Below are 22,867 nucleotides of genomic sequence, written 5' to 3' on the forward strand. Positions count from 1 at the left end.
TCTATTCTTCTCATGTAAAGAATAGGTATTTCAGCTAGTTCACCTATATTGTTTTCTGGTCAAGGATATACATTAGAGAGACAGAGTGCTGCAATTTCGTATAGGAAAAATATATGCTCAAAATTACTTTCATAGTGGTGACGCATTTTATAATTTAAAATAACTTCTTTGTTGGATTAGGAAGATTATTTTAGATAAGACATTCCTTCAGATGACTGACAAATACATCGATGAAGAAAATATATTTATACCAATAGCTTTTTTGTTTTAATGATAAGAAGTGAACCTTGTCCTCACAATCTTCCACTGTTTTGCGAGTTCTTTTTTTTATACATTACGTAGTTTCCAGTTTATGTTTATTTTTCCTTCTCTTTCTCTTTCTTTCTTTATTTTGTTGATGTAGAAAAGAGATTTCTATCTCTGTGCTAAACAACATTACTAAGTGGTCGTCTTATTGCTTCTTAGAATGTCGTCACTGGAAATATACCACACACAAAACTACAAATAACTGAATGGTTTTGAAAAAAGATACTTGTTAGTGAAAACACACACACACACACAAATGTATTCTAGGCTAATACTGCAGCACGGAGAACATCGAGCTATTCGACAGCTTGAGTCAGACTCATACCCCATATTGAATAAAAGCAGTGAATCTCTCACCAATCATTTGACCATGGTTTATGAAGGCGTGGCCTCTACACTTTGCGAATAGGCATTCGTGGCAAACTGTTTACTACCAGTTTCACCTCAGAGTATATACGCACCTCGACGAAAATAGAAGTAAATAGAAGTTTTTATCATTTACATAAGTAACAAAATTGTCGTAAAGAAGTTACCCAATTTTGCAACCACATTAATATACTTTCGCGAAAGGACTAAGTTGTCAAACATATAGCCAGATTGTCTTGGGGTTCATTCTACTTTTCTGGGAAGTCATACTCGGGAGAAAGTATTTTGAAAGTTATTCCTCAAAAAGTTCATGTAAAGCATCTTCTTCAGTTTTCTGTTAAAAAAAAAAAAAAAAAAAAAAAAAAAAAAAAAAAAAAACTTTTTTTAAAAAAAATAAAAATAAAATAAAGATTTTACTAGCCGAAATACCCGTTTTCTCAAGAAAAGGAAAACTTTACAGAAAATATTTTAAAGATATACTTAAACAAAGGGTTAAGGTCTCATGCTCCACTATCAGGATTATCCCCGATACTTGCTCAGGGCTGGCAGGACTTCAGTGTTGGTGAGACGAATAGAGGGCAGTGGTATTTCGCATGGTAGAAGAGTTCCTTCTCTTTCAAACGCTGTGATGCACTTGTGTGTTCGTAGACGTGCAGGTGCTCGAGAAAATCTAACGTATGTTCGCACTTGTCAGAACTAATATTCTGATATAGAGCCAGTAAGTTATACATTCCGGTCAAATTTGGTCTTTATTCAGTGAAGTGATTAGTGCGTCGTAGACTGATGAGGATGTCAATCTTTACCTGGACACTGCAGGATCCTGTCGTCGGCAGAATAACGTACCGCCATGGCAGCCCAGTGTGCTCTTCTCGGTATACGCCCCCTTCTCTGCGAAGTTCCCGGATCTAAACCCTACCGAACATGTGCGGGACATGGTCGAATGACATCCCGCCGCTAACTAGGTTCCGTCAACCATCATCCCTCAGATATGTCAAATCTACGGTGAGCATGAAATACCACGCCCCAGAAAAACATTCAGCATCTACATGACCGGTACCTGCCCAAACAGCTGCTTGTTTGACCGCTCGGACCGGTTACACTTACTGTTAAGTATTGTGTTTTTAAAAGTATGTCCCAAAGGAACCAGGTTGAGATAATCCTCTTTTTCTTCTTTACCAACTCTGGCAATATCAGTGAATTCCTATTGAGTGTCCTTAAAAGTGTGATTCAACAAGTACAGTTTAGTTTAACTTGTTAGTTATGTATAATTTAAGATAAAATAATTATTTATGAATCTGCACTCGCTTCGTACTTCTTTCTGCCTGTTCTAATTTAATTTTGAATAAGAATATCTAACAAAAGAAACTGAACACGTTATAAGGTACTACAATTCGTGAATCACGTACACATCACATGAACCATATTTTTATTTAAATTTTTAACTTCCAGGCCGTCAAGAAATAGAAATAAAGAATGATAGAACATTGTAGTTATATATTTTGCACTGGATACATATGTTCAAATTGCACTGCAATTTCCACTATCAACTACAACTTACCAACACTTTACAAAATCACGGAATTCTGAACTAAAGTTTTGATCATTAGGTAATGACGGAGGATCATCTTGTAATACTTTACTTAGAACTTCAAAATCAGTCTTGCAGTCTTTATATGGAAACATTCCCGTTGCCAGTTCCACTAATGTAATTCCAAGACTCCAAACATCTGCTCGTATATCATAGTCTGGCCTCGTTGGGTCTGGAGGATCTATCCTTTCTGGCTGAAATTTCGAATAAAAAAATCAATTTACTAACACTAAAATACATTTATTATTCTTAATCGTAACTGCTACTACGATTGCTTGTGTATATTGTTCGTTTACAAACAACAGCTACTATGTTTACCATTTGTACGATTAGTAGGCTGAAAAGGCGTTCAATGGAGAACACGAAGATCCAGACGATAGAGGTCACGAAGAGATAGTTTACAGTCGGCATGAAAACACATTTTGTCGTCTTTATACTTTTATATGCAATGAAGTTTAATATAATATCATAAAAGGAAACAACATCGTAATCCACAATCTGTAAATCATGTTATTGTATCACCATATTCTTTTCATCTATCTCTGAAGTCCACATTATTATTTAAGAAAAAATAGTAGAAAATTAAATAATATTTTAAGGAATCAATTAAAACTTCCTACCAGTGATCACAACTTAAATAAATAAATAAAAAAAAAACCTACTAACAAATAACCAATAAAGAGAAATTTACTGTTTACAGAATGTTGTCATTAACGTTTTCTTCTAATTTGTTTCTTCATTCATCTTAAAAGTGTATTTTCCCTTGCTACTTAGACGACCTCCGGGTAAAACATTTTGGGTATCCATCTTAATGACATATAGCGTTTATTATTATTCGTTATTTTAACCAAATTTCCAGAATCTCTATTTAATTCTGATTTTAAGACACTTTTTCTGAAGAATATTTCAAATACCTGACTTTCAATTGGAGATGCAGATTCTTTTCATTACCTTCATAGACAATATGTGATGTCTGCAAAATCTCAATTGTATAAGTAATCCAGAAAGAGAATGATTATTATATCAAAGTACTTACTCAATTCTTTACTTCTAATTATATTGTTTCTTTTTTGCTGTACCAATATCAGTCTACGAGCAACTGCACACAATTTTTAAACTCATGTTGCATCTAACAGGTTAACAACGAAACGCTTACAACCTATGAAATTATTGTCAGTGTTCTCTTAGATGCATTTATAGCAGCTTTAATGTGAAGCTTCTTGCATATAATTTAGTGTAAATACAAAATGTAAAGCAATTTTAGTGTTTCACACACACACAAAAAAAAAATCATGTATTGAAAGATACACAAATTTGAAGAATACATATTAAATTTGTAGCTATGTGAATACATATTAAATTTGTAGCTATGTGAAGTCTGGGGAAAGATTCAATACACTTTCGCCAGCAGTCAAGCTTTGGAGATTAATAATGCTACAAGCTACACAATAACTCGACGTTTTTTTCAGCATACAGTAAAGGATCAATTTGCGATGAATTGGAAAATCAACAATGAAGCTTATGGACAGTGATGATTTTAAGGGGTAGCGTGGGAACCATCAGGCTTATCACATATGATGATTTAGAAAAAAAGGAAACAGCGCGTCTGTTTTGTACCACACACCCTGAATGTTGAACAGAAGAGGAGTGAGTGCCAAGCTGCAAACATTTCGTTATAACAGCGAATATCTCGCCAGATTACCTAAAAAAAATCTCAGGGATGAAATATGGTGTACTATCGTCCTAGTAGTCAGCGTGGTTCATTCCAAGGAAACAAATACCAAATAAACATCTCATAAAGGGATCATGCTTTGTTGATTCTCTTTTTGATGCAGAGGGTCTTACTCAGCACGTATTTGTTTCAGAAGCTCAGGCCAGCAATGGCATAGGTGACTCCTCCAGCGAATAACATGCCAAGACACAATTAATCACCTCTGTCACTTTCACTTTTCTCCACAATAATGCCCCCTCCACACACACAGGTACACACATAAATACATACATTCACACACACATACACACAAAATAACATTGTCACGCGTTTTGTTCAAAGAACATATCACTACCATCAGGTCCAGCCTTAAGCCATTGGACCGACTGCTTCCAATTGGGCCCTACGTTTGAGTGAAATATACTATCGACTTGTCAGGTACACACAACAATACACTGCACGATGGTTTCGAACCAGGACCGAGCAATTGGGCCTCGCATCTCTTAAGGCCGCCTTGACTACCATACTCATCGACCATACTCGCCAAACTTGGTTCCAGCCAACTATTTCCTGTTCCAGAAATTGAAGATCCACTGCAAAGGCAACACTTACGTAGAAGCATCAAGACGGCCGTGACAAGGTAATTGGAAGACATCCAAGATGATTATTTTAACAGCTTACAGTCGCTGTACCAACAAGTAATTAATAAATGGGAGAGAAAGCGACTACGTAGGAAGCGGAAGGGACATAATCTTTCTGCAGAATATATTTTTCACTTTCAGAAATCAGACGGTGAACTTAATTGCCGCACTGTGTATTATGGAGCTTTAAGAAAAATGTTTTCACTTAGGGAATTAAAATGCTGTTTCTTTATGTCATATTTGCCAAACAGCTGCACACGTTTGGCACGAATGAACCTTATCGTCGTTAACAAGGTGAAATGAAACAGATAGTTGATTAGGAAGGCTACCAAGGTATGCGAAGAACTTAAACAATTAAAATATATGCTCAGCAACTAAATATTACGTAATATTTTCAAGTTATACAAAATTAGCCCTTTAACGCGCAGCTTTGCATATATACAAAGTTTACTTTGAAATTGTATTGCACCATGTAGTTTCTAATTCGGACATAGAAAAGCAGCTTTGCGTATCAGCTAAGATGCTCTTTCACTAATGACGTTCTGAATTTCCCGCTAGATGTCATAGTAAGCCAGCGCTGGACTCCTTGTCTTACTTGTTGCACGCGGAGTTACGCCATATTGTCATTTTTGAGCTTTCTTTGCTCGTTTAGGTGGACAGCTTTGAACTGTTGACTTTTTCTGTGTTAGAAAGAAGTGTAATGAATGCAAAAGTGCAAGCACGCTGACAATTCGAAGCGTTTTAATGGTTCTATTTGGTTTTAGCGGACTTTGCAGATGTCAACGCGCAACTTTGTATAAACCCTACATGCAAACACCATAAAATATCCCATACACCCCATATTATTTGCATTTTTTTTTCTAAATCCCGTGTTTCCTACACCGAAACCACTCCAAATTTTTTTTTAAAAAATAATCAGTCTGATCGGAAAAATGGTGCGTTAAAGAGTTAAAGATTGCAACAAGCATGTTTCCAGTCTTAATAGCATATCCCGTTTGTGTGGCCTGAGCCAGAAAAAGGGCTCCTATAGAGATTTTACTACATTGTATATGGTTGTGCGAACAAGGGAAGGGGGAAGAACATATTTTTGTAATACAATTAGAAGAATGCCATAAACAATTTCTTATAAAATAAAAAAAAATCGCTTCCACAATTACTCACGATTAAACAACAGGTAAACTTTCCTCCTTTTCAAAATGAGAATTTATGTTTTATAGTCGGAGGACATAGAAAATTTCGTAAATAACAGCAATACAGCAGTTGAAATATTGTGAAAAAAATATATATATTTTATTTACCTATGCATTTATACGCTAGGCAGTAGTTTTTCCCGAGTACCGAAAGTTGCCTTCTTCTAACACAGGCCTGTCCATGAATTGGCTCCCGGAGCCGAAGCGCGAGCGAGCACGAGCGAAGAAAAGAGCAGGTGAACACAGATGGTGGTAGCTTCGCCCCTTCCACTGCATCCGATAAGTGTTGCCAACCACACATGATGGCGAAAAACCTACGGCCAAGCCTGGTCAGAAATTCGCACGATGTTGAAGCATTGAGCAGACGCAAGCGTGAAATGTGCAAGTGTGCTCTCCCCCTCCCCATTTCGAAAGCAGTGACGCGAAAACACTGCAGGAAATAAAATTGGTACGTTTTTTGGTCGAGGAAGACGCATGATAGAGGTTACAGTTAGCGTTGAAGTAACTAACAAATGAACAAGAAAGAAAGAAACTAATATTAAACATGTCAGCTTACAGACGTAAAAACGACTGCAAAAATCGGAAACGAATTGTTTCAGACCTTTTTAGCTTGCTTACACAATTCGTGACGTTGTATTACATTATCACTCGGTCTGTAAGTTGTCACTCGCTTCACGTTTGCTCAGTTGTAAACGCCTTTCGTTCCTAGATTGATAGCAGAACGACGGGAGATTGAAAAAAAAAAAAATAAAATAAAATAATAATAATAATAATAATAATAATAATAAGAAGAAGAAGAAGAAGAAGAAGAAGAAGAAGAAGAAGAAGAAGAAGAAGAAGAAGAAGAAGAAGAAGAAGAAGAAGAAGAAGAAGAAGAAGAAGAAGAAGAAGAAGAAGAAGAAGAAGAAGAAGAAGAAGAAGAAGAAGAAGTAGTAGTAGTAGTAGTAGTAGTAGTAGTAGTAGTAGTAGTAGTAGTAGTAGTAGTAGTAGTAGTAGTAGTAGTTGTTGTTGTTGTTGTTGTTGTTGTTGTTGTTGTTGTTGTTGTTGTTGTTGTTGTTGTTGTTGTTGTTGTTGTTGTTGTTGTTGTTGTTGTTGTTGTTGTTGTTGTTGTTGTTGTTGTTGTTGTTGTTGTTGTTGTTGTTGTTGTTGTTGTTGTTGTTGTTGTTGTTGTTGTTGTTGTTGTTGTTGTTGTTGTTGTTGTTGTTGTTGTTGTTGTTGTTGTTGTTGTTGTTGTTGTTGTTGTTGTTGTTGTTGTTGTTGTTGTTGTTGTTGTTGTTGTTGTTGTTGTTGTTGTTGTTGTTGTTGTTGTTGTTGTTGTTGTTGTTGTTGTTGTTGTTGTTGTTGTTGTTGTTGTTGTTGTTTTCGGACCAAAGAGGGATGAAAATGGGGATTGGAGGAAATTCATAATGAGGAATTGTATAGTTTATACCGCTCACCTAACATTGTTAGGGTCATTAGGTGTAGAAGGCTCAGGTGGGCAGGCCATGTAGCCAGAATGGAAGAAATTAGAAACGCTTTCATAATTTTAACTTAAAACCCAATTGGAAGAAGACCACTAGGAAGACCTAGGCGTAGATGGAAAAACAATATTAAGATGGATCTTGCAGAAATAAGAGTACAGAGTAGAAACTGGATCCAGTTGGCTAAGGACATAAGTTAGTGGAAATATTTTGTAAACGCGGCATTGAACCTTCGGGTTCCATAGGGCATATAGTTAGTTAGTTAGTTTGTTATTATTATCTAAAAGAAATGTTCAAATGTTGTTAAGAGACAATTACACAGAAGAACTGAGTTCCGAGCAAACACTAATTTGCCGGAAGGAAATTCCAGTGCAGTCCAGCCCACTTTAAGCGTTATCCGTGCAACCCACGTTTCATGTTCAAGATATTGGGAATAATTGTTCGTATCATTCAGTTGGAACGTTTCCTTCCGATTTTACGCTGTTACAGTAGCCCTACAACATTGTGACTTTCAAAATCAATCAGTATCTATCGAAGAAAGACAAGCGTGTAGCTTCAGTCGTTGATATGATTTAACATTCTTTTTCACTTTTAACAAGCCACCGGCAAGCAACCAGCCAGGCACAACATGTTTTTCATTATTAAAAAGACACTCCTTGTTAAAAAAAAAAAACACTAATGGTAGTCACTAATGGTCACTCTTAAAAATGGAAAATCTCTTTGGCTCTCCTAATATTTTGTTTGATTCTTTGCGATCAAAGTAACTTTAAAAGTGGAGTAAGAAATACTATTCTTCCTATTGATAGTGTAATAGTGGCTTCTAATCTCCACAACCAACCCCTTGCTAAGCCTATTCGTACACACATACATTCATAAGCTAATTTTCTGGAGATAATACTTAGATAATTACAAACAAGTGCTACAGTATTTTTTTTTTTTTTTGTATCAACAGATTCTCTCTTTTCCCAAAAAGCAAAACAACATAATATAACAAACCCACACTCGGATTAAGAACTTGATTATATATATATATCTTGAAAACCGGTTCTCCATTGGGCAAACTAGCAAATTTTTATAAATGTAAGCGTTGGTTTGATTCCACCACATCCTTCTTTAACAAAAGGAAAGAAGAAAGAAGAAAAGGAACGTACATAGTTTATCATTTGATTGCTGTTACAAGTTTGTGTTGTCTATAGTTAACGGTTACCACATTGTAAAAAACACTTTACACTAAATGGCAATCAGTTACCATACATACTTTTTTTTTTTTTATTTGGTGGGCTAGTGATTACCGCCAAGGTTGACAACACTTCCGCTCCTCGAAGGACGGAACCCGAAGATTCACGAAGCACGAACAATGGTATTTGCACGTAGAATGCTCGTGAGCGCTCACGAGGAGAGTTTCCACTATCTGCTCGCCGTGGGCAGGGCTGTTCTAACAGATGTCTTTGTTATCGGTAATCTATTTTCTATCTCAAATTGATAATGATTTTCCCTCCTTAACGAAAACTTGTCTTTCATGGTGTCTACTACAAATAAATATGTACCATGTTGACACAAGAAAGAAATACTGGGAATCCAAACGACCTCTTTTGTGGTTAGCCAGCTAACACCTTCGAAAAGGAGAAAGAACATCAAATATATTTAGGCATTCTTCTTGTCTGTTTTCAATTTGAGTAGTACTCGTAGTAAGTTTGAATAGAAGTGCAAACAAGTTTTTTTCTTTTTTTTTTAGATTTTTTTTCATGACAGCCGGGTTTTTGCGAGAAATACGGATTTTTAAAAATATATTATTACTTTTTGATTTTCTTATTCAAGAATCGCCTTTGCTTTGTTGTAGTGGATTCTACGAGAGTAAAGAATTCATTATTTATGAATTATGAATGGTCAGTCCGAGAATTTCTATCTTTATTCATTTTGCATTTTATTGGTGTTTAGAAAATGTACGTTATGCGACCAAATATATCAGAACGGTCATATGGATTGCCCATCTATCTTACAAGTGCGTGAAAGTTATGCACCTTGGTGTGCTTCAATGGTTGCCTAAATTAAAACTGGTAGAATTCTAGGTACAAATTCATTTTTGTTTTGGCATAGAATTTGACTTGTATCTCGTTCTTAGTTCGGGAAACACTTTACTGTAAGATTCACATATTCTATTGATACCTAATGTAAGTTCAGTTTACAAAATTCAAGTCACAAACGGCCATGTTTGTTTAATGGTAGTAACAGACTACATTATTTACAAAATTTCTTCTTTGTTTAGTATAATATCGTGTCAATGCATTTGAAATAGAAAATTCGGGTATAGCATCTTTACATTCTCCCGCTCGAATTTTAATGGTATGTATATTTCGTGATGGGTTCTGAACAATGTGGGGTCAGTTTTGAGGTTATTTTTCCGATATATATCACCATTTCTTAGATATGGACGATTCCAGTGCTAAGTCTGAATTGCCATTTTAGTGTAAATACTCGCGTCGGATATTTACCCAGATCCACCATTTTCTATACATATGGCAAAATGCAAAACTTGTTAATATTATTACTTACTTGTACGGCTGCTCGAAACTCATTTTAATTCCATTTGGAGCCTCATTTTTGACTCATCAATTAGTGCTAACATCCGCGTCAGACTGTGTCTTAGACTCGCTGATTTTTCAATTATTTCAAAGGATTTACTTCCACGGTGCTCCTGAGGAGCTCATCCGAATATGATGTTTGTTGGTGCACATGGGGATCATTTTATAATGCCGTGCCACCGGAGCTAAATTTGATAAACTACGAATTGTGCGTCCATTCGCCATTCGTAGCCAAAATGCACTGTAAACATTTCTGCGGAGTGCTGTGCAGAATGTCCAAACTGAAAGTCGTAAAGAAAGATCGACTATAACTGTATATTCTTCATGATGCACTTCATACGACTCAGTTTAACAATGCGACAACTCCTGACTACCTGGTTACTCAACGCATTTTGCTCGACGTGTGCAGATTTCATGACGTCTGGCCTCTTGTCCCTGTCAGTATTCATCTCTGTATTGTATTGCTGACGTGAGTATCCCATCAGTGGTCAAACGTACATTTCATTCGCACCAACCTAATATGTCGAAGCATATGCCTTTACATGCTTCATTTAGATATAGTTGAATTTAATATGAATAAAGCCAAAAGGCACTTACCCTGCTATTCTGTATACTGTTACGAATTTGTTTAAAATTCATATTATACGTCGAATTTCTGCTAACAGACGTCTGCATTGCTAAGACAGCAATAAGGAAAATGGGGTTAATGGTAATAGAATGGGTTGAAATCAATCATATAGGAGATAACTGTACATATACACAGTTAAACAACGCAGTACCACAGAGGAATAAGAAAACAAAAGTTTATGGGAGTATTTAACTAACTCTATAGCCTATGGAACACGGAGGTTCAATGCCGTGTTCACAAAAGCTCTCCACTGACTGCTATTTTTAGCCAACTGGATCCAGTTTCTGCTTTGTATTCCTCTTCCTGCGAGATCCATCTTAATATTGTCCTCCCACCTGCGTCTAGTCTTCCTAATGGTCGTTTCCCCATTGGTCTTCCAATTAAGACTTTGAAAGCGTTTCTACTTTCTTCCATCCTAGCTACATGACCTGCTCACCTAAGCCTCCTAGACTTGATGACTAACAATGTTCGGCAAACCGTATAAATTATGCAGTTCCTCGTTATGAAGTTTCCGCCATTCCCCTTTCCCGTTCCTCTTGGGCCCGAATTTTTCAAATACTTTTCGTCTATGTTATTCCCTCAGAGTAAGCGATCATGCTTCGCAACCATACAGAACAACAGGCATGATTATCGTTTTATATATTTCAAGCTTCAAATTCCTCGACAGAATTCGCGATGACAGGAGATTTTGAACTGAATAATAACACGAATTCCCTGCTTTTAGTCGACATTTAATTTCTTTATGATTTTCGTCTGTTAATATTGATCCTAGATATGAAAGTATCCACTTTATCAAAAGTATTATTTAAAATTTTAACGCATCCATAATTCGCCGTATTACAGTCCCGACGCACTTCCATGTATTTAGTTTTCTCTGCATTTACTTCTAAACCCATGTCTCTCCAAGCGTTTAATAAGACCTCTGCATTTCTTTCTATTGTTCTCCTATCATTCCTTATTAAATTTACATCATCAGCATACGCCATAACCTGGTGAACACCGTTCAACTCTAGGTCCTTCTATCTTTGATTTTCCTTATAGCGTATTCCACGACAAAGTTGAATAATAATGGCGACAACGCATCTCCTTGTTTCAGGCCATTCTCGACGTGAAGGCTGGTAGACAAAATTTTCCTATCCAGATTTTACTTTGGGATTCTTTTAAACATATCTTAAATTAATCTAATTAGCTTTTTTCGGTATTCCAAATTCTATAAGAATGATGTACAATGTTTCTCTCCTAATCGAGTTGTAAGCCTTTCTAAAATCAATAAATAGTTGATCTACCGGGGTACTGTATTTCCACTCCTTTTCGAGTATTTGGCGAATGGTAAATATTTGGTCGACAGTTGATCGATTTCATCTAAATCCGCACTGATAATCTCTAATAATTTCATTTGCGTATGGGGCCAATCTTGCTAATAGAATGTTTGAAAGGATTTTACAGGATGTTGACAGAAGAGAAATGCCTTGATAATTATTACAGTCAGTTTTGTCGTCTTTCTTGTGAATTGGAACAATGATTCTTTCCACTCTTGTGGCAATTCTTCATTGTTCCAGATAAAGAGAATGAGAATGATAATTTTTCTCCCTTAAGAGTAATAAAAGAAAGTTTGTCAGTAATAAACTCAACCCGCTTAATTGCTTATATTATTCGTTTGTGTTCCTAATTGGTGGTTTTTATTTCCCTCCCCGTAAAAGAACGTAAAATTTCCGGAATTCACAGTTTCATTTCCTTCCCACCTAACTTTCTGAACTCCTACTAGGTTCATTCTATATTTCTCTAACTTACTCGTTACGGATTTTAACACGCCTGCCCTATAAAGACTTCTAATATTCCATGTTCTAAATCTCATGTCCATTTTCTTCGTGCCGCGTTATCAGTCCTTGTCCGAGGCTTTTGCTTACATGTAGGACGGATACATGTTAGTTTAGTTATCAATTTTGGCTTTTCCTTCCTTCCATTTTACTTCAAAAACATGAAGCCGAACTAAGTGTACGTTCTAAATGTTCACAGAAATCAACCTATGCTCAGAGCAAGGATAATTCGAATTTAATAATCAAGTATTGTTCGTTGTTTTCTAATGTGGAATTTAATACAATATTAGAATAACTTATTATACATTTGTCACTTTAAATTCGATTTTTCTTTTTGTCAGTTGCAACTATGGCCAACGTTTGTTTGGTTTGATGATGGAGAAGTAGTATTTTTTGTACCTTTCTGGAAATATTTTGTGATTGTGATTTCCGAAACATTAGTAAGATTTGCGAATGTCTGGCGAAAGTAGTACTTCAGTAGTAGTATGATAAATATAATTTCAATTTCTAGGTTTCATAAAATCAAATTAAATAATAAACTTGTATACTTAATCTATTTCCGTGAATAAAATTAAAAATCGGATTAAAAAGGGCAAAATGCAAAAGCGAAAATAATGCATACATTCTGAAACTATAAAAATGGAAAATGAAAAAAAAAGGAAAAAGAAAATCTTGCCTTTACGTATTCTTAATAAAATGTGCGTCTGCGTTCCTGATACACATTATTTTTCAAATTATTAGTTTTCTATGAACCAAAGCATGGTACCCTGGCTTAGTGCTAGAGCACTCACTTCTCGTGCTAGGGGTATCTGGTTCGATTCCAAGCCGACTGTGGGGAAAAAGTGTTCGTGGGTTTTCTCATTTCCTTCCACATTTTCATTTCAGCAATTCTCTCATTATCATTAACTTTTATTAATCATCCGTCTTCTGTAGTTTAAAGGCCATAACCATAGGACGTTAAACTAGGAATTTCATTTTTTTGCAATAAACTGAGGATGATGGAAAAAATTTCCGGAATCGGAAATTTTACTCTTCAGATTTCGGAAAAAATCCGGAATTCGCGAAAATTCCGGAATTCAGAAAAATTCAGAAGGAAAAATTTCGGAATTTAGAAAATTCCGGATTTTTTCCGAATTCCGGAATTTTTCCAACACTGGAATTCTTCCAAAATTGGAATGTTTCTGAAATCCGGAGTTTCTCCGATTTTACTTTCCGGATTCCGGAAAGTAAAAATTTCGGAATTGGCCATCCCTACAATAAACCAACTCATTTTAGGCAAGTAATAAATATTCTTCACCAAGCGATTTATCTGTATCTTCGATTGTCAACACACACATTGAATTTCTAGAATTAAATTTTACAAACAACTATTATCAACATTCGGGGTCTTGCCATTATTCACATAACACCAGATTTCAAAAACAAAATTTTCCACACATTTTCGACCTATATTATGAGGTACTTACTGCCATATATGCTGCACATCCAGCACTCCTCGTTTTAGCTTTTGAGTCAACAAGTCTACCTGAGATCCCAAAATCACATAACTTTACACTGCCTTTTTCATCCAGAAGAATATTAGATGGCTTAACATCGCGGTGTATTACACCATGTGATTCCTTCAGATAATGTAATGCTTTAACAGTCTGAAATTTACAAGCAAAACGATTTATTTATAGGACTAATTTTTAAAACATTGAATAAGCTTATCATCGCAGTTTATAACATTATATTGTTTTACAACAAACAACGAATATGTACCATACTTCAACCTTTACTGGATCTTTAACTCTTACTTAAATAAAAATGAAATTTCATTATACGATCTTGCAACTATACAAAACGGAAAACAGAAAAATATATCGGATTTCTGGTAACATACGACTATCTATCTTTTGTATAGGAAGTAGACAGGGAAAGCATTTATTTTTTCCTAAAGGGTTGAAGATTTCAAGAAACAGAGTAAAAACACATTTATTTGTAATATGTACTACAAAATTCATGATGCAGTATAATTACTCTACGCTAGAGAATAACAGAGCTAAAAGTAAACCAAAATTGAAGTGCCGATATGCGTTTTATACATTTTGCCGCGGAGTCGTTTTTAAGCTGGGTCCTTAGAAAAATTACTCTTTCAGCGAAGCATCATTTACTCTTGTAATTAATCAGTTATTTTTGGAACGTCGAATTGCAAGTAAATTTGTAATGAATACTGCAAACAGGCATATAAACAACGATGTAAAAATCTTAAGAATGGAGAATCGTTAAATAGACTAACAACTAATTCCTTCTGAATTTTGCAGGTAATTGCTGCAAACGATCTAAAAACGATTCTTTTATAGTGTGAAATACTAAAAAGTAGTTTCTAGGATTAATATTTTTGTCTCAAAAAAAAAAAAAAAAAAGTAAACATTAGACTGTGCTGTATTGGAGTTTAATGTAAGTTTCAACGCCTAAGTTACATGGAACCTAGACCTACTGCTTAACGTGGAATCTGAACCGTATGAGCTCCAGCACAGACCTGCGCGAGAGTAAATGTTAGAAAGAGAAGAAGTTGTGATTTTATGTAACATACAGGTTACATTCTAATGTACTATGTGATATTTACAAATATCTTACATTCAAGTATGAATGTTTTTTATCAGAAATAAGCAGCTTCTTTATAAAATAAAGAAAGAAAAAAGGAAAACAGCCTTTGTAGACAGGATTCGAACCCTGTTATCCAATATACCAAGAACATACTTTTAGCCTCTTCTGTTGACGGTCTATTCTTCACACATATGAATCTGATATCATACAGTACCGTCAGTACGGCATTTCTTGACTTTCATCTTTATTTTTGTAGCATTTTGTGACTGTATATTTCCTTGTAGACAATGTTCAGATAGTATTTATCTATCAGAGAATACAAATGTAGCACTGTAACAGAATGGAGCGAAAATAGATTTCTCTTGTAAACAGACGTAAAGATCTAATTTCATCATTTTGGAGTTAGTCTCTGGAAGGCAGTCTAAAAAGAAAATATAAAATTTCCCTGACTTTTCTTGATATCGCACTACCAAAACTTTTTTATTTATTTATTATTTAATTAATTATTACGCTATATTCCTTAAGTGTATTTTTAAAATAAATATTATAGGAAACACTAACGCAGGATCAAACATGATAAAATTCCCTGACTTCTTCAGCAAAAATAAGTTTCTGCTTTTTACTTTTTCTAAAGGGAGCGTTCACAAAGTTTCAAGACTGAATGTTATATGAGTAGGGTAGCGCGCACATACCCGTTTCACCGACATGGTGCGGTAGTGGAGGGTGTCAGCTAACTGACCGGACGAGTGGCGTGAGTGCGTGTCACTGATCCCCGTCGAAACCTGAGTGGAAAATGAAGCGGCATTTGGATCAGTGGTATGCTGTAAAGTTCTGTGCGAAACTGAACAAAACAGATACAGACTTTTCGCATGATTCAAGAGACCTAGAAAGAAGACGCCATGTCACGTGCAATGGTTTTCATGTGGCACAAGAGCCGCTAGGCCGTTGAATACGATGACTGCTCTGGGAAACCTGAAACAAGCCGAACTGAGGAAAATGTGGTGAAAGTGTGTGAACTCTTTGATCGCTGTCTTAGTGTTAGATTAATTGCCGATGAACTGGGATTGGGTCCAACTACGGTGTTCAAGCTAGTAACAAAACGTCACTCGCCGATGCCGAAGTTTAGGGGAAGTTCTACATGGACACTGCTACATCCACCCTACAGCTCCAACCTCGCTCCCAGCGACTTTTGTTTTCCCGAATCAAGGAAGACCTGAAAGAGAAGCGATTTGACATGATTCCAGCGGTCCAAGCGGCTTTGACGAGGTCCCTTCACAGCCTTGAGCCCGCAGACTTTCAGGGAGTTCCGGAACAATGGAAAACACACTGGCAGTGGTGTGTTCATGCCAAGGGTCATATTTCGAAGACTTTTAGTTCGCTGTACAAAAATGTTTAAGACATTTGTTATTCTGAAACCAATCTGGAAAATCTGTGAACGCATCCTGTATACTTATCTTCCTATATGACAATATATTTAAAATATTTAAACTTCAGCTACACAAAAAATACTCACCTTTAAACGTTAATTTTGAGCTACTTCTAAGTAGCAACAGCTTTTTATACGCTTAAACAATTTTGAACGGCACTAAATCACTAAAATACATGTGAACAATCGTACACTAACAAATCACTAATACACTTTGTAAGCATTGTTTACAAGTTTTTACTGATTATATCATGCCAAATTGTGAGTTAATTATAGTTCAGCCAAGTTATAACGGAAATATCACCTATATGTGATCTAAATACGGTTTATTATATTTTTCGAAAACTTCCATTTTTGTTTGTTATGTGATCCATTTTTTCCGTAATATTACGTAACTTTTAACGGAAAAATATACAAGTTTCAGAACACCTCATACTTTCCACCCACCTCCCAAACATAGAAAGCACTGTCACTGTCTTTACGGATGTATTACTCGGACACCGGGCGAGTTTTAGGGCTGGTTTTGTAGCTAAACTGTAAACAGCAGATTAGTGAGTTAGCTGGTTAGCTTGTAAGTAATCTATTACACTTATTGTCTTATTAATTATACACTACGTTATACATATGTTTATGACGAATAAAATTGTAACATGTTCGAGGGTATTTGCAGAACATTTTAATTGTACTATCATCTACAAAAATGTACATTTGAGAACATTCATGTTCATGTTCATTTGAAAACAACTTCCACGTGAATTGATTTTATTATCGTACAGAGCAGAATTTCTATGACAAAGAAAACTGAGCTAAAATTGGTCCACTCGCTTTGTTCCAAAATAATTGACGGAAATGTAAAGTAAGTATAGATACTTTTGCTAGTGAATTTACCTAGTATCCTTGAGTCCGTAGAATATGCACAGGGACAAATTCGAGGGGAACCCAGGAAAAGGTTACCACCGGAGAAAATATATTGTGGACTATTTACTGAAAAAGTACATCCTCTCTTTGAGAGATTTACATCTCCCTTTGAAAAATGTCCGAATTTATTTTTATATGCATTAACTGACCGCGTGAAGCTTGGAATTTCCTGTTCTATAATCAAATTAGCATTTGTCACGTAACTATGGAGTGATTTTAATTCAATCTAAGTTGTAATCGAAAATATACCAAAATTTCCCTAACAGTTAAAATTTAATGAAGAAGCAAGAAGTCACAGAACAATGACCACAATGACCTCTTTCCACTTAGTTTCTTTAAAATTGTATCAATGTAAGTTGTGACGTTTCTTATCAAAATCCAAAAGCATCAGACCTGAACTGTAACTTTGAAAAAGCATTGGATATACTGCATCAGTGAGATAACTTCCCCATACCATACACAACCAGTATCTAGATAATCACAACATTGGCATATCGAGTCAATACCAATGTTGAGTTGAGTTTTACTATAACCAGAGCTACTACATACACTACACTAAACAGACTCTAAACGTACTCTAAACACCACATACAGAAAGAAAGAAAGAAAAAAAAAACTTAAGCGTTCCTAGAAGATAAGCGAATCTAGAAAAAAGCTTGCCATTGTCATACAGGGTTGTAATATGCCTTTATTAATTATTACATTCGTAAAAACAGTTAAGTATTAACTTACTAGTAGCTATTAAAATTGCTTATTTATCTCGATTCAAAAACAGTTTCTAAAATAATTGTAAATATATACTTTGCAGTTTTGTAAATTTGAAATTATTATATTAATTAAATTTAAGGTAATGTTGAATACAATTCCTTTCGATTATAAGTTTTAGGTTGGTGCGAATGAAATATTCACTCCCAGGTTCGTCATTTCCAAAAACAAAAAACTGATAACTGCAATACTTAGTTAATCAAAATAATAGCCGTCTGTAACCACACGCTTTTCCCATCGCTCATTGGATTACGTGGCGAAAAAAGTTTTGAGTACGTGATGCATTGCCCAATCACCATGGGTGGTCTTTCCTTCCAGTAAGTGACTGAGATGGCGGAAGAAGTGGTAGTCAGTGAAAAAGTATCGGAGGAATACGATAGATCACGAAGGGTTTCATACTCCCAACTCATGGAGAGCCTGCACACCACCCATTGCGAGACGTGGGTGGGCACTGTCATGTACCATGAGGATACCATGTCTGCTGACCATTCCTGAACACTTGTGGACAAGTGCGGCGTATTTCATAGAGTACGATTTGCATTGCCGGTTTGTTTGCCTGCTTAGAAAGGCATGAGGGATTACTCCACTACATTTTATCATACAAGCGTAAGTGGAGAGATGGTTTTGGAAACCGTCCTAGACGTTGATCACAATGCGACTACTGTCCTGACCGTTTATACTTGTGTCAGATATATTTATCATCCTAAGTGACAATCCGATATAGGAAGTTTCCCCGCCTATTTCTTACATTCAACGAACTGCAAGTACTTCCATAGGCGATTCTCGTTGGCCGCTTTCAAATCATGTGACACTCATATTTCTGTGACTTCATCCTACTGATTGTACAGAGTCGCCGAATAATAGTGGTATGATGTATGCCTAATTCGTCTGTAATAGCACAAACATTTTTCCGTGGATCTGCTTGCACGGCGTTCATTCTACTATACTGTGTCACCGCAACGAAAACTGACAACCAATGTGTGAACCAATGCCATTCCCAAATGCACTCTTACTACATTTTTGCTGCTTGCTGTGCAGAATGTCACAGTTTGAATCCACACAGAAAAATCAGTCGCAAATGTAGGTTCTCCAAGATTCCCTTTCTTACGATTTTCCTCAGCAACGAAGAATCCCTTGAATGTCTGGATATCCCAGCCTTTTGCTGAACTTATATAGAATTTGTGAGATTAGATGCGTGGTCTTAGTACATCTCTTTCTAGTGTTTATGAGGTGAGTTTACCAGCAGACATCAAAGCAGACACCGCATTTGCAACAAGCCGATAACTACGCTAACTATAATGCAATAAAATAGAAGCAGACACAGATTACGAAATTAACAAAAAAAAAATGCGTACTTAGGTAAAGTCCCCCTCAAATACAGATTTCTAACACGAATACTGCAAAACTGACTATACCTTATCCGTCAAATAATTTCAGATCACATCACTTTGTAAAATCTCGCCACTTGTAAGCCATAAACGCAAAGGTGATGAAATAACGTAAGATCACAGAGAACAATCTCAACACCAACTCACATAAAAAGCAAACAAATAGTACTAAACATAGTTTATCAATACAAGAAGCCAAAAGATAATTAATAGTGCTTTAAAAACAGTATTACAGAAATTAATACTTTCGCGAACTTCTGTAATTTTATCCGCTATCCGCTGAAAATATTATATATATATATATATATATATATATACAAGGTGCGGCACGTAAAACCGGCCCGTAAAGTGAACACATAAAATGAAATGTAATGTATTGAATATTATTAACTACAACACATAAATGAAATGTAATGTATTGAATATGACTACTCACCTTCACAGCAGGTGCTGAAAATGTCCTCCGCCCACTTCAACACACATGTGAGCACGATTGAGGAGATTCATATATACCCTTGTCAGTTCTTGTGTTGTAATGCTATTGGTGACATCCTGGATCCTGGTCTTGAGTTCTTCAATTTGTGTGGATTTGTTTCGTATACTCTTCCCTTTAACAGTCCCCATAAGTAAAAGTCACACATGGACAAGTCTGGTGACCGAGGAGGCCACAAGCCTTTGCTGATTGTCCTCTCTGGTGTAAACATCTCATGCACAAGGGACAATGATGCAGCTGATGTGTGGCATGTTGCACCGTCCTGCTGAAAGTAACATAACTGACGCTCCTCTTCGGTCAAGTGTGTATAAAACTCCTCCAGGATTCCCATATACACGTCACTGTTCACTGTCGTCTCATAGAATATGGGCCCAATAACGCGTGTGGCGGAAATGGCACACCAAACACCAATCTTCTCATCATGCAAGGGTACCTGTTGGATTGCGTGTGGATTTTCTGTCGACCAATACCGGTTGTTTTGGGAATTTACGTACCCAGACAGGTGGAACCACGCCTCGTCACTCATGATGAGCATTAGTGGATCCAAGAAACCACTGGCAACATTGCTCAACAGCCATGAACAGAAATGCACCCTCTTCTGCAGGTCAGGCTCCTTCAGTTCTTGCACAACACTTATCCGGTACGGTTCTAACTTCAGTCCCCTTAGAACACGTCTGCAACTTCTCTCACTCGCATGAACCTGTTGACTCAATCTCCTGGTTGACTTTCGAGGACTTCTTGTCATTATCTCCTCCACCTGCATCTTTAATTCAAGTGTGCAGACAGATGGTCGTCTGTTCCTTGGAGCATTTTGAACCGATCCTGTACGCTGCCATTTTTCAATCAATTCCTGAATGGTGCTTTTTGCTGGCACAGAACGTCCTGGAAATTTCTCCCGAAACAAATTCTTTGTTTTCACAAAAGATCCAGTGAGAATAAACCCTTCAACAATGGCAACACGCTCGGGTATCGAATACGGCATTATCACACACTGACACTCACCCGGCTTAACACAACGAGGCCTTTTTCTCAAATGGTTTCGACAAGTTTCACTGGCTGCGGCTGCACGTGACTGCTGCAGGTCACGTAAGTCGACCCGACCTCGACACGCCATCTCTTGGTAGGAAGGTAGATTATTTAAGTGTTGCCAAAAACACAATATACCAGAATATTACGACGGGCCGATTTTACGTGCCGCACCCTGTATATATATATATATATATATATATATATATATATATATATATATATATATATATATATATATACAAGTTACACTAACGCGAATACCCGTATATCCACGCAGACCTCTTCTTATGATAACTTAAAAGATCATTTATTTCTATTTTACCTTTGTATATTAAATATAATTGTTCCTTCATAACTTTTAGTATGTTTAATCGTCCTTTTCTCGAACTTATTACTACGAGTATATCCATCAGAAAAAAATAATAGTAATCATTATACAGCAACTTCGCTAGGAAATTTCGTGCGCTGAAATTCAACCTCTCCTGATTAAAAACTTTTCATTGTGTATCAACTAACGGCTTTAAATTTTGTATTTTGTAAAGTTTAATTTCTTCGTTGTAGAATGTATTTTTCCATATGTAGACTCATCAGGCAACATGGCAGATAATGGAGATCAGTTCTCTATTAGTGAATAAATTTATTGTAAATTACTTAGCATATTATGCAAAATGTGCATGGAATTTGTTATTAATAAAGATAGATTTTGTCGAAAATGTGTAATATAGACTTCAGAAAAGATCTATCCAAAAAGCAGCAAAATGTCTCATGTAAATTCTCTGGAAATCAAGCGTTAAAATATGAAAACCTGAAACATGAACTGGCGTAAAAAGAAATCACAAGGTCCTCTTAAAGAGCATTAACAACAGTACAGAATTAAGTATCAGTAGTAACTGTTCAGTTTTAAATAGCGATATGCAATCTGTTCAAGCGTCTTGGTCCAAAGTTCGTAAGAGAGAACTGAATCCTGCTTATGCTGTAAATTCTTGCCCGTTTGCAACACAAAATAAGTATGAAGCTCTCAGTGAAAAGTTCGATAATCTTAATAAAAGTATAAGACTATGTGTAATGCAGCGAAGGGTAGACCGCCATTAAAACAAATGTAACAAAACCGTGACGAGGACAAATAGCCTCGTTACTGACGTCTCCAGCAAACACTCAGTAATCAATCAATCAAATAACAAAAACGTATTTGTGAGGTTTATAATAAAAAATCTTGGAACAGAAATAGCTCTGTCGATGATGCAAGGATCAGACAAAACTTAATTGCATACATTAAGAAGACAATTATAATTTCTTCGTGATCCAGAGTAGATAATAGAAGAAAACTGTCGTTACTGGGAAACAGTCGTTTGAGACCATGTGCATATATAATTCAAAAGTGTGCTAACACTAAAATTACTGTAAGCAGCATTATAAAATTGAGCTTACGAAACTGTCGTAGACAATCTTAAACTTCCTACTGATTTCACTGCGAAATTTGTGTCATATTGACTTGAGAAACCAATAATTCTCTAAGTGCGTTGGTATCTTAAGAGAAATGTTTGAAAGTACAGGCAAAAAAAGAAATCAAAATACTACTACAGAGTCTCCCAAAAGAAATGCACCCCAAACTTTGATCGAGTGTATTTTTTGAAGTAAGAATGACAGAGACAATTTTTGTGACAGAAGTTAGCGTTGTCTGTGGAGATATTTAGAGAATAAAACCAATGATGCAAATCGTAACGTTGAATTTTAGTAATTGTTTAAATGACCAGAAGTGTAATGCAAAAAATTTGTAAACTGCTTATAATCAATTGCGAGGAATAGAAGAAAAGAATTAATCATGGTAATTTTTAATGTAAATATTTAGTACGCATCAATATTTATCGCATGGGACAAAAACTGCATATTGTTTTGCAGAATTAAGTTGTAAATGCTATTTTTTACGTATTCAGAAAAAAAATAATAAAGTAACGCATTCTGGCAACAAT

General features: G+C 35.9%; 1 protein-coding gene across 4 annotated transcripts in view; it reads right to left on the reverse strand.

Annotated features, from left to right (window-relative positions):
- hep (hemipterous) overlaps nucleotides 1-22,867 on the reverse strand; it is a 239,173-nt gene that overhangs the window by 70,749 nt on the left and 145,557 nt on the right. For all 4 annotated transcript variants that reach the window (XM_081765643.1, XM_081765642.1, XM_081765645.1 and 1 more), the window contains exons 5-6: nucleotides 13,756-13,935; nucleotides 2,231-2,454 (exon numbers count right to left, since the gene is read on the reverse strand). In XM_081765643.1, coding sequence (XP_081621769.1) covers nucleotides 2,231-2,454; nucleotides 13,756-13,935 — 404 coding nt within the window. The remainder of the gene's footprint in view (nucleotides 1-2,230; nucleotides 2,455-13,755; nucleotides 13,936-22,867) is intronic.

This window comes from Thermobia domestica, chromosome 7 (assembly GCF_964235325.1).
Source record: "Thermobia domestica chromosome 7, izTheDome1.hap1.1, whole genome shotgun sequence".
In the NCBI taxonomy this organism is placed as follows: domain Eukaryota; kingdom Metazoa; phylum Arthropoda; class Insecta; order Zygentoma; family Lepismatidae; genus Thermobia; species Thermobia domestica.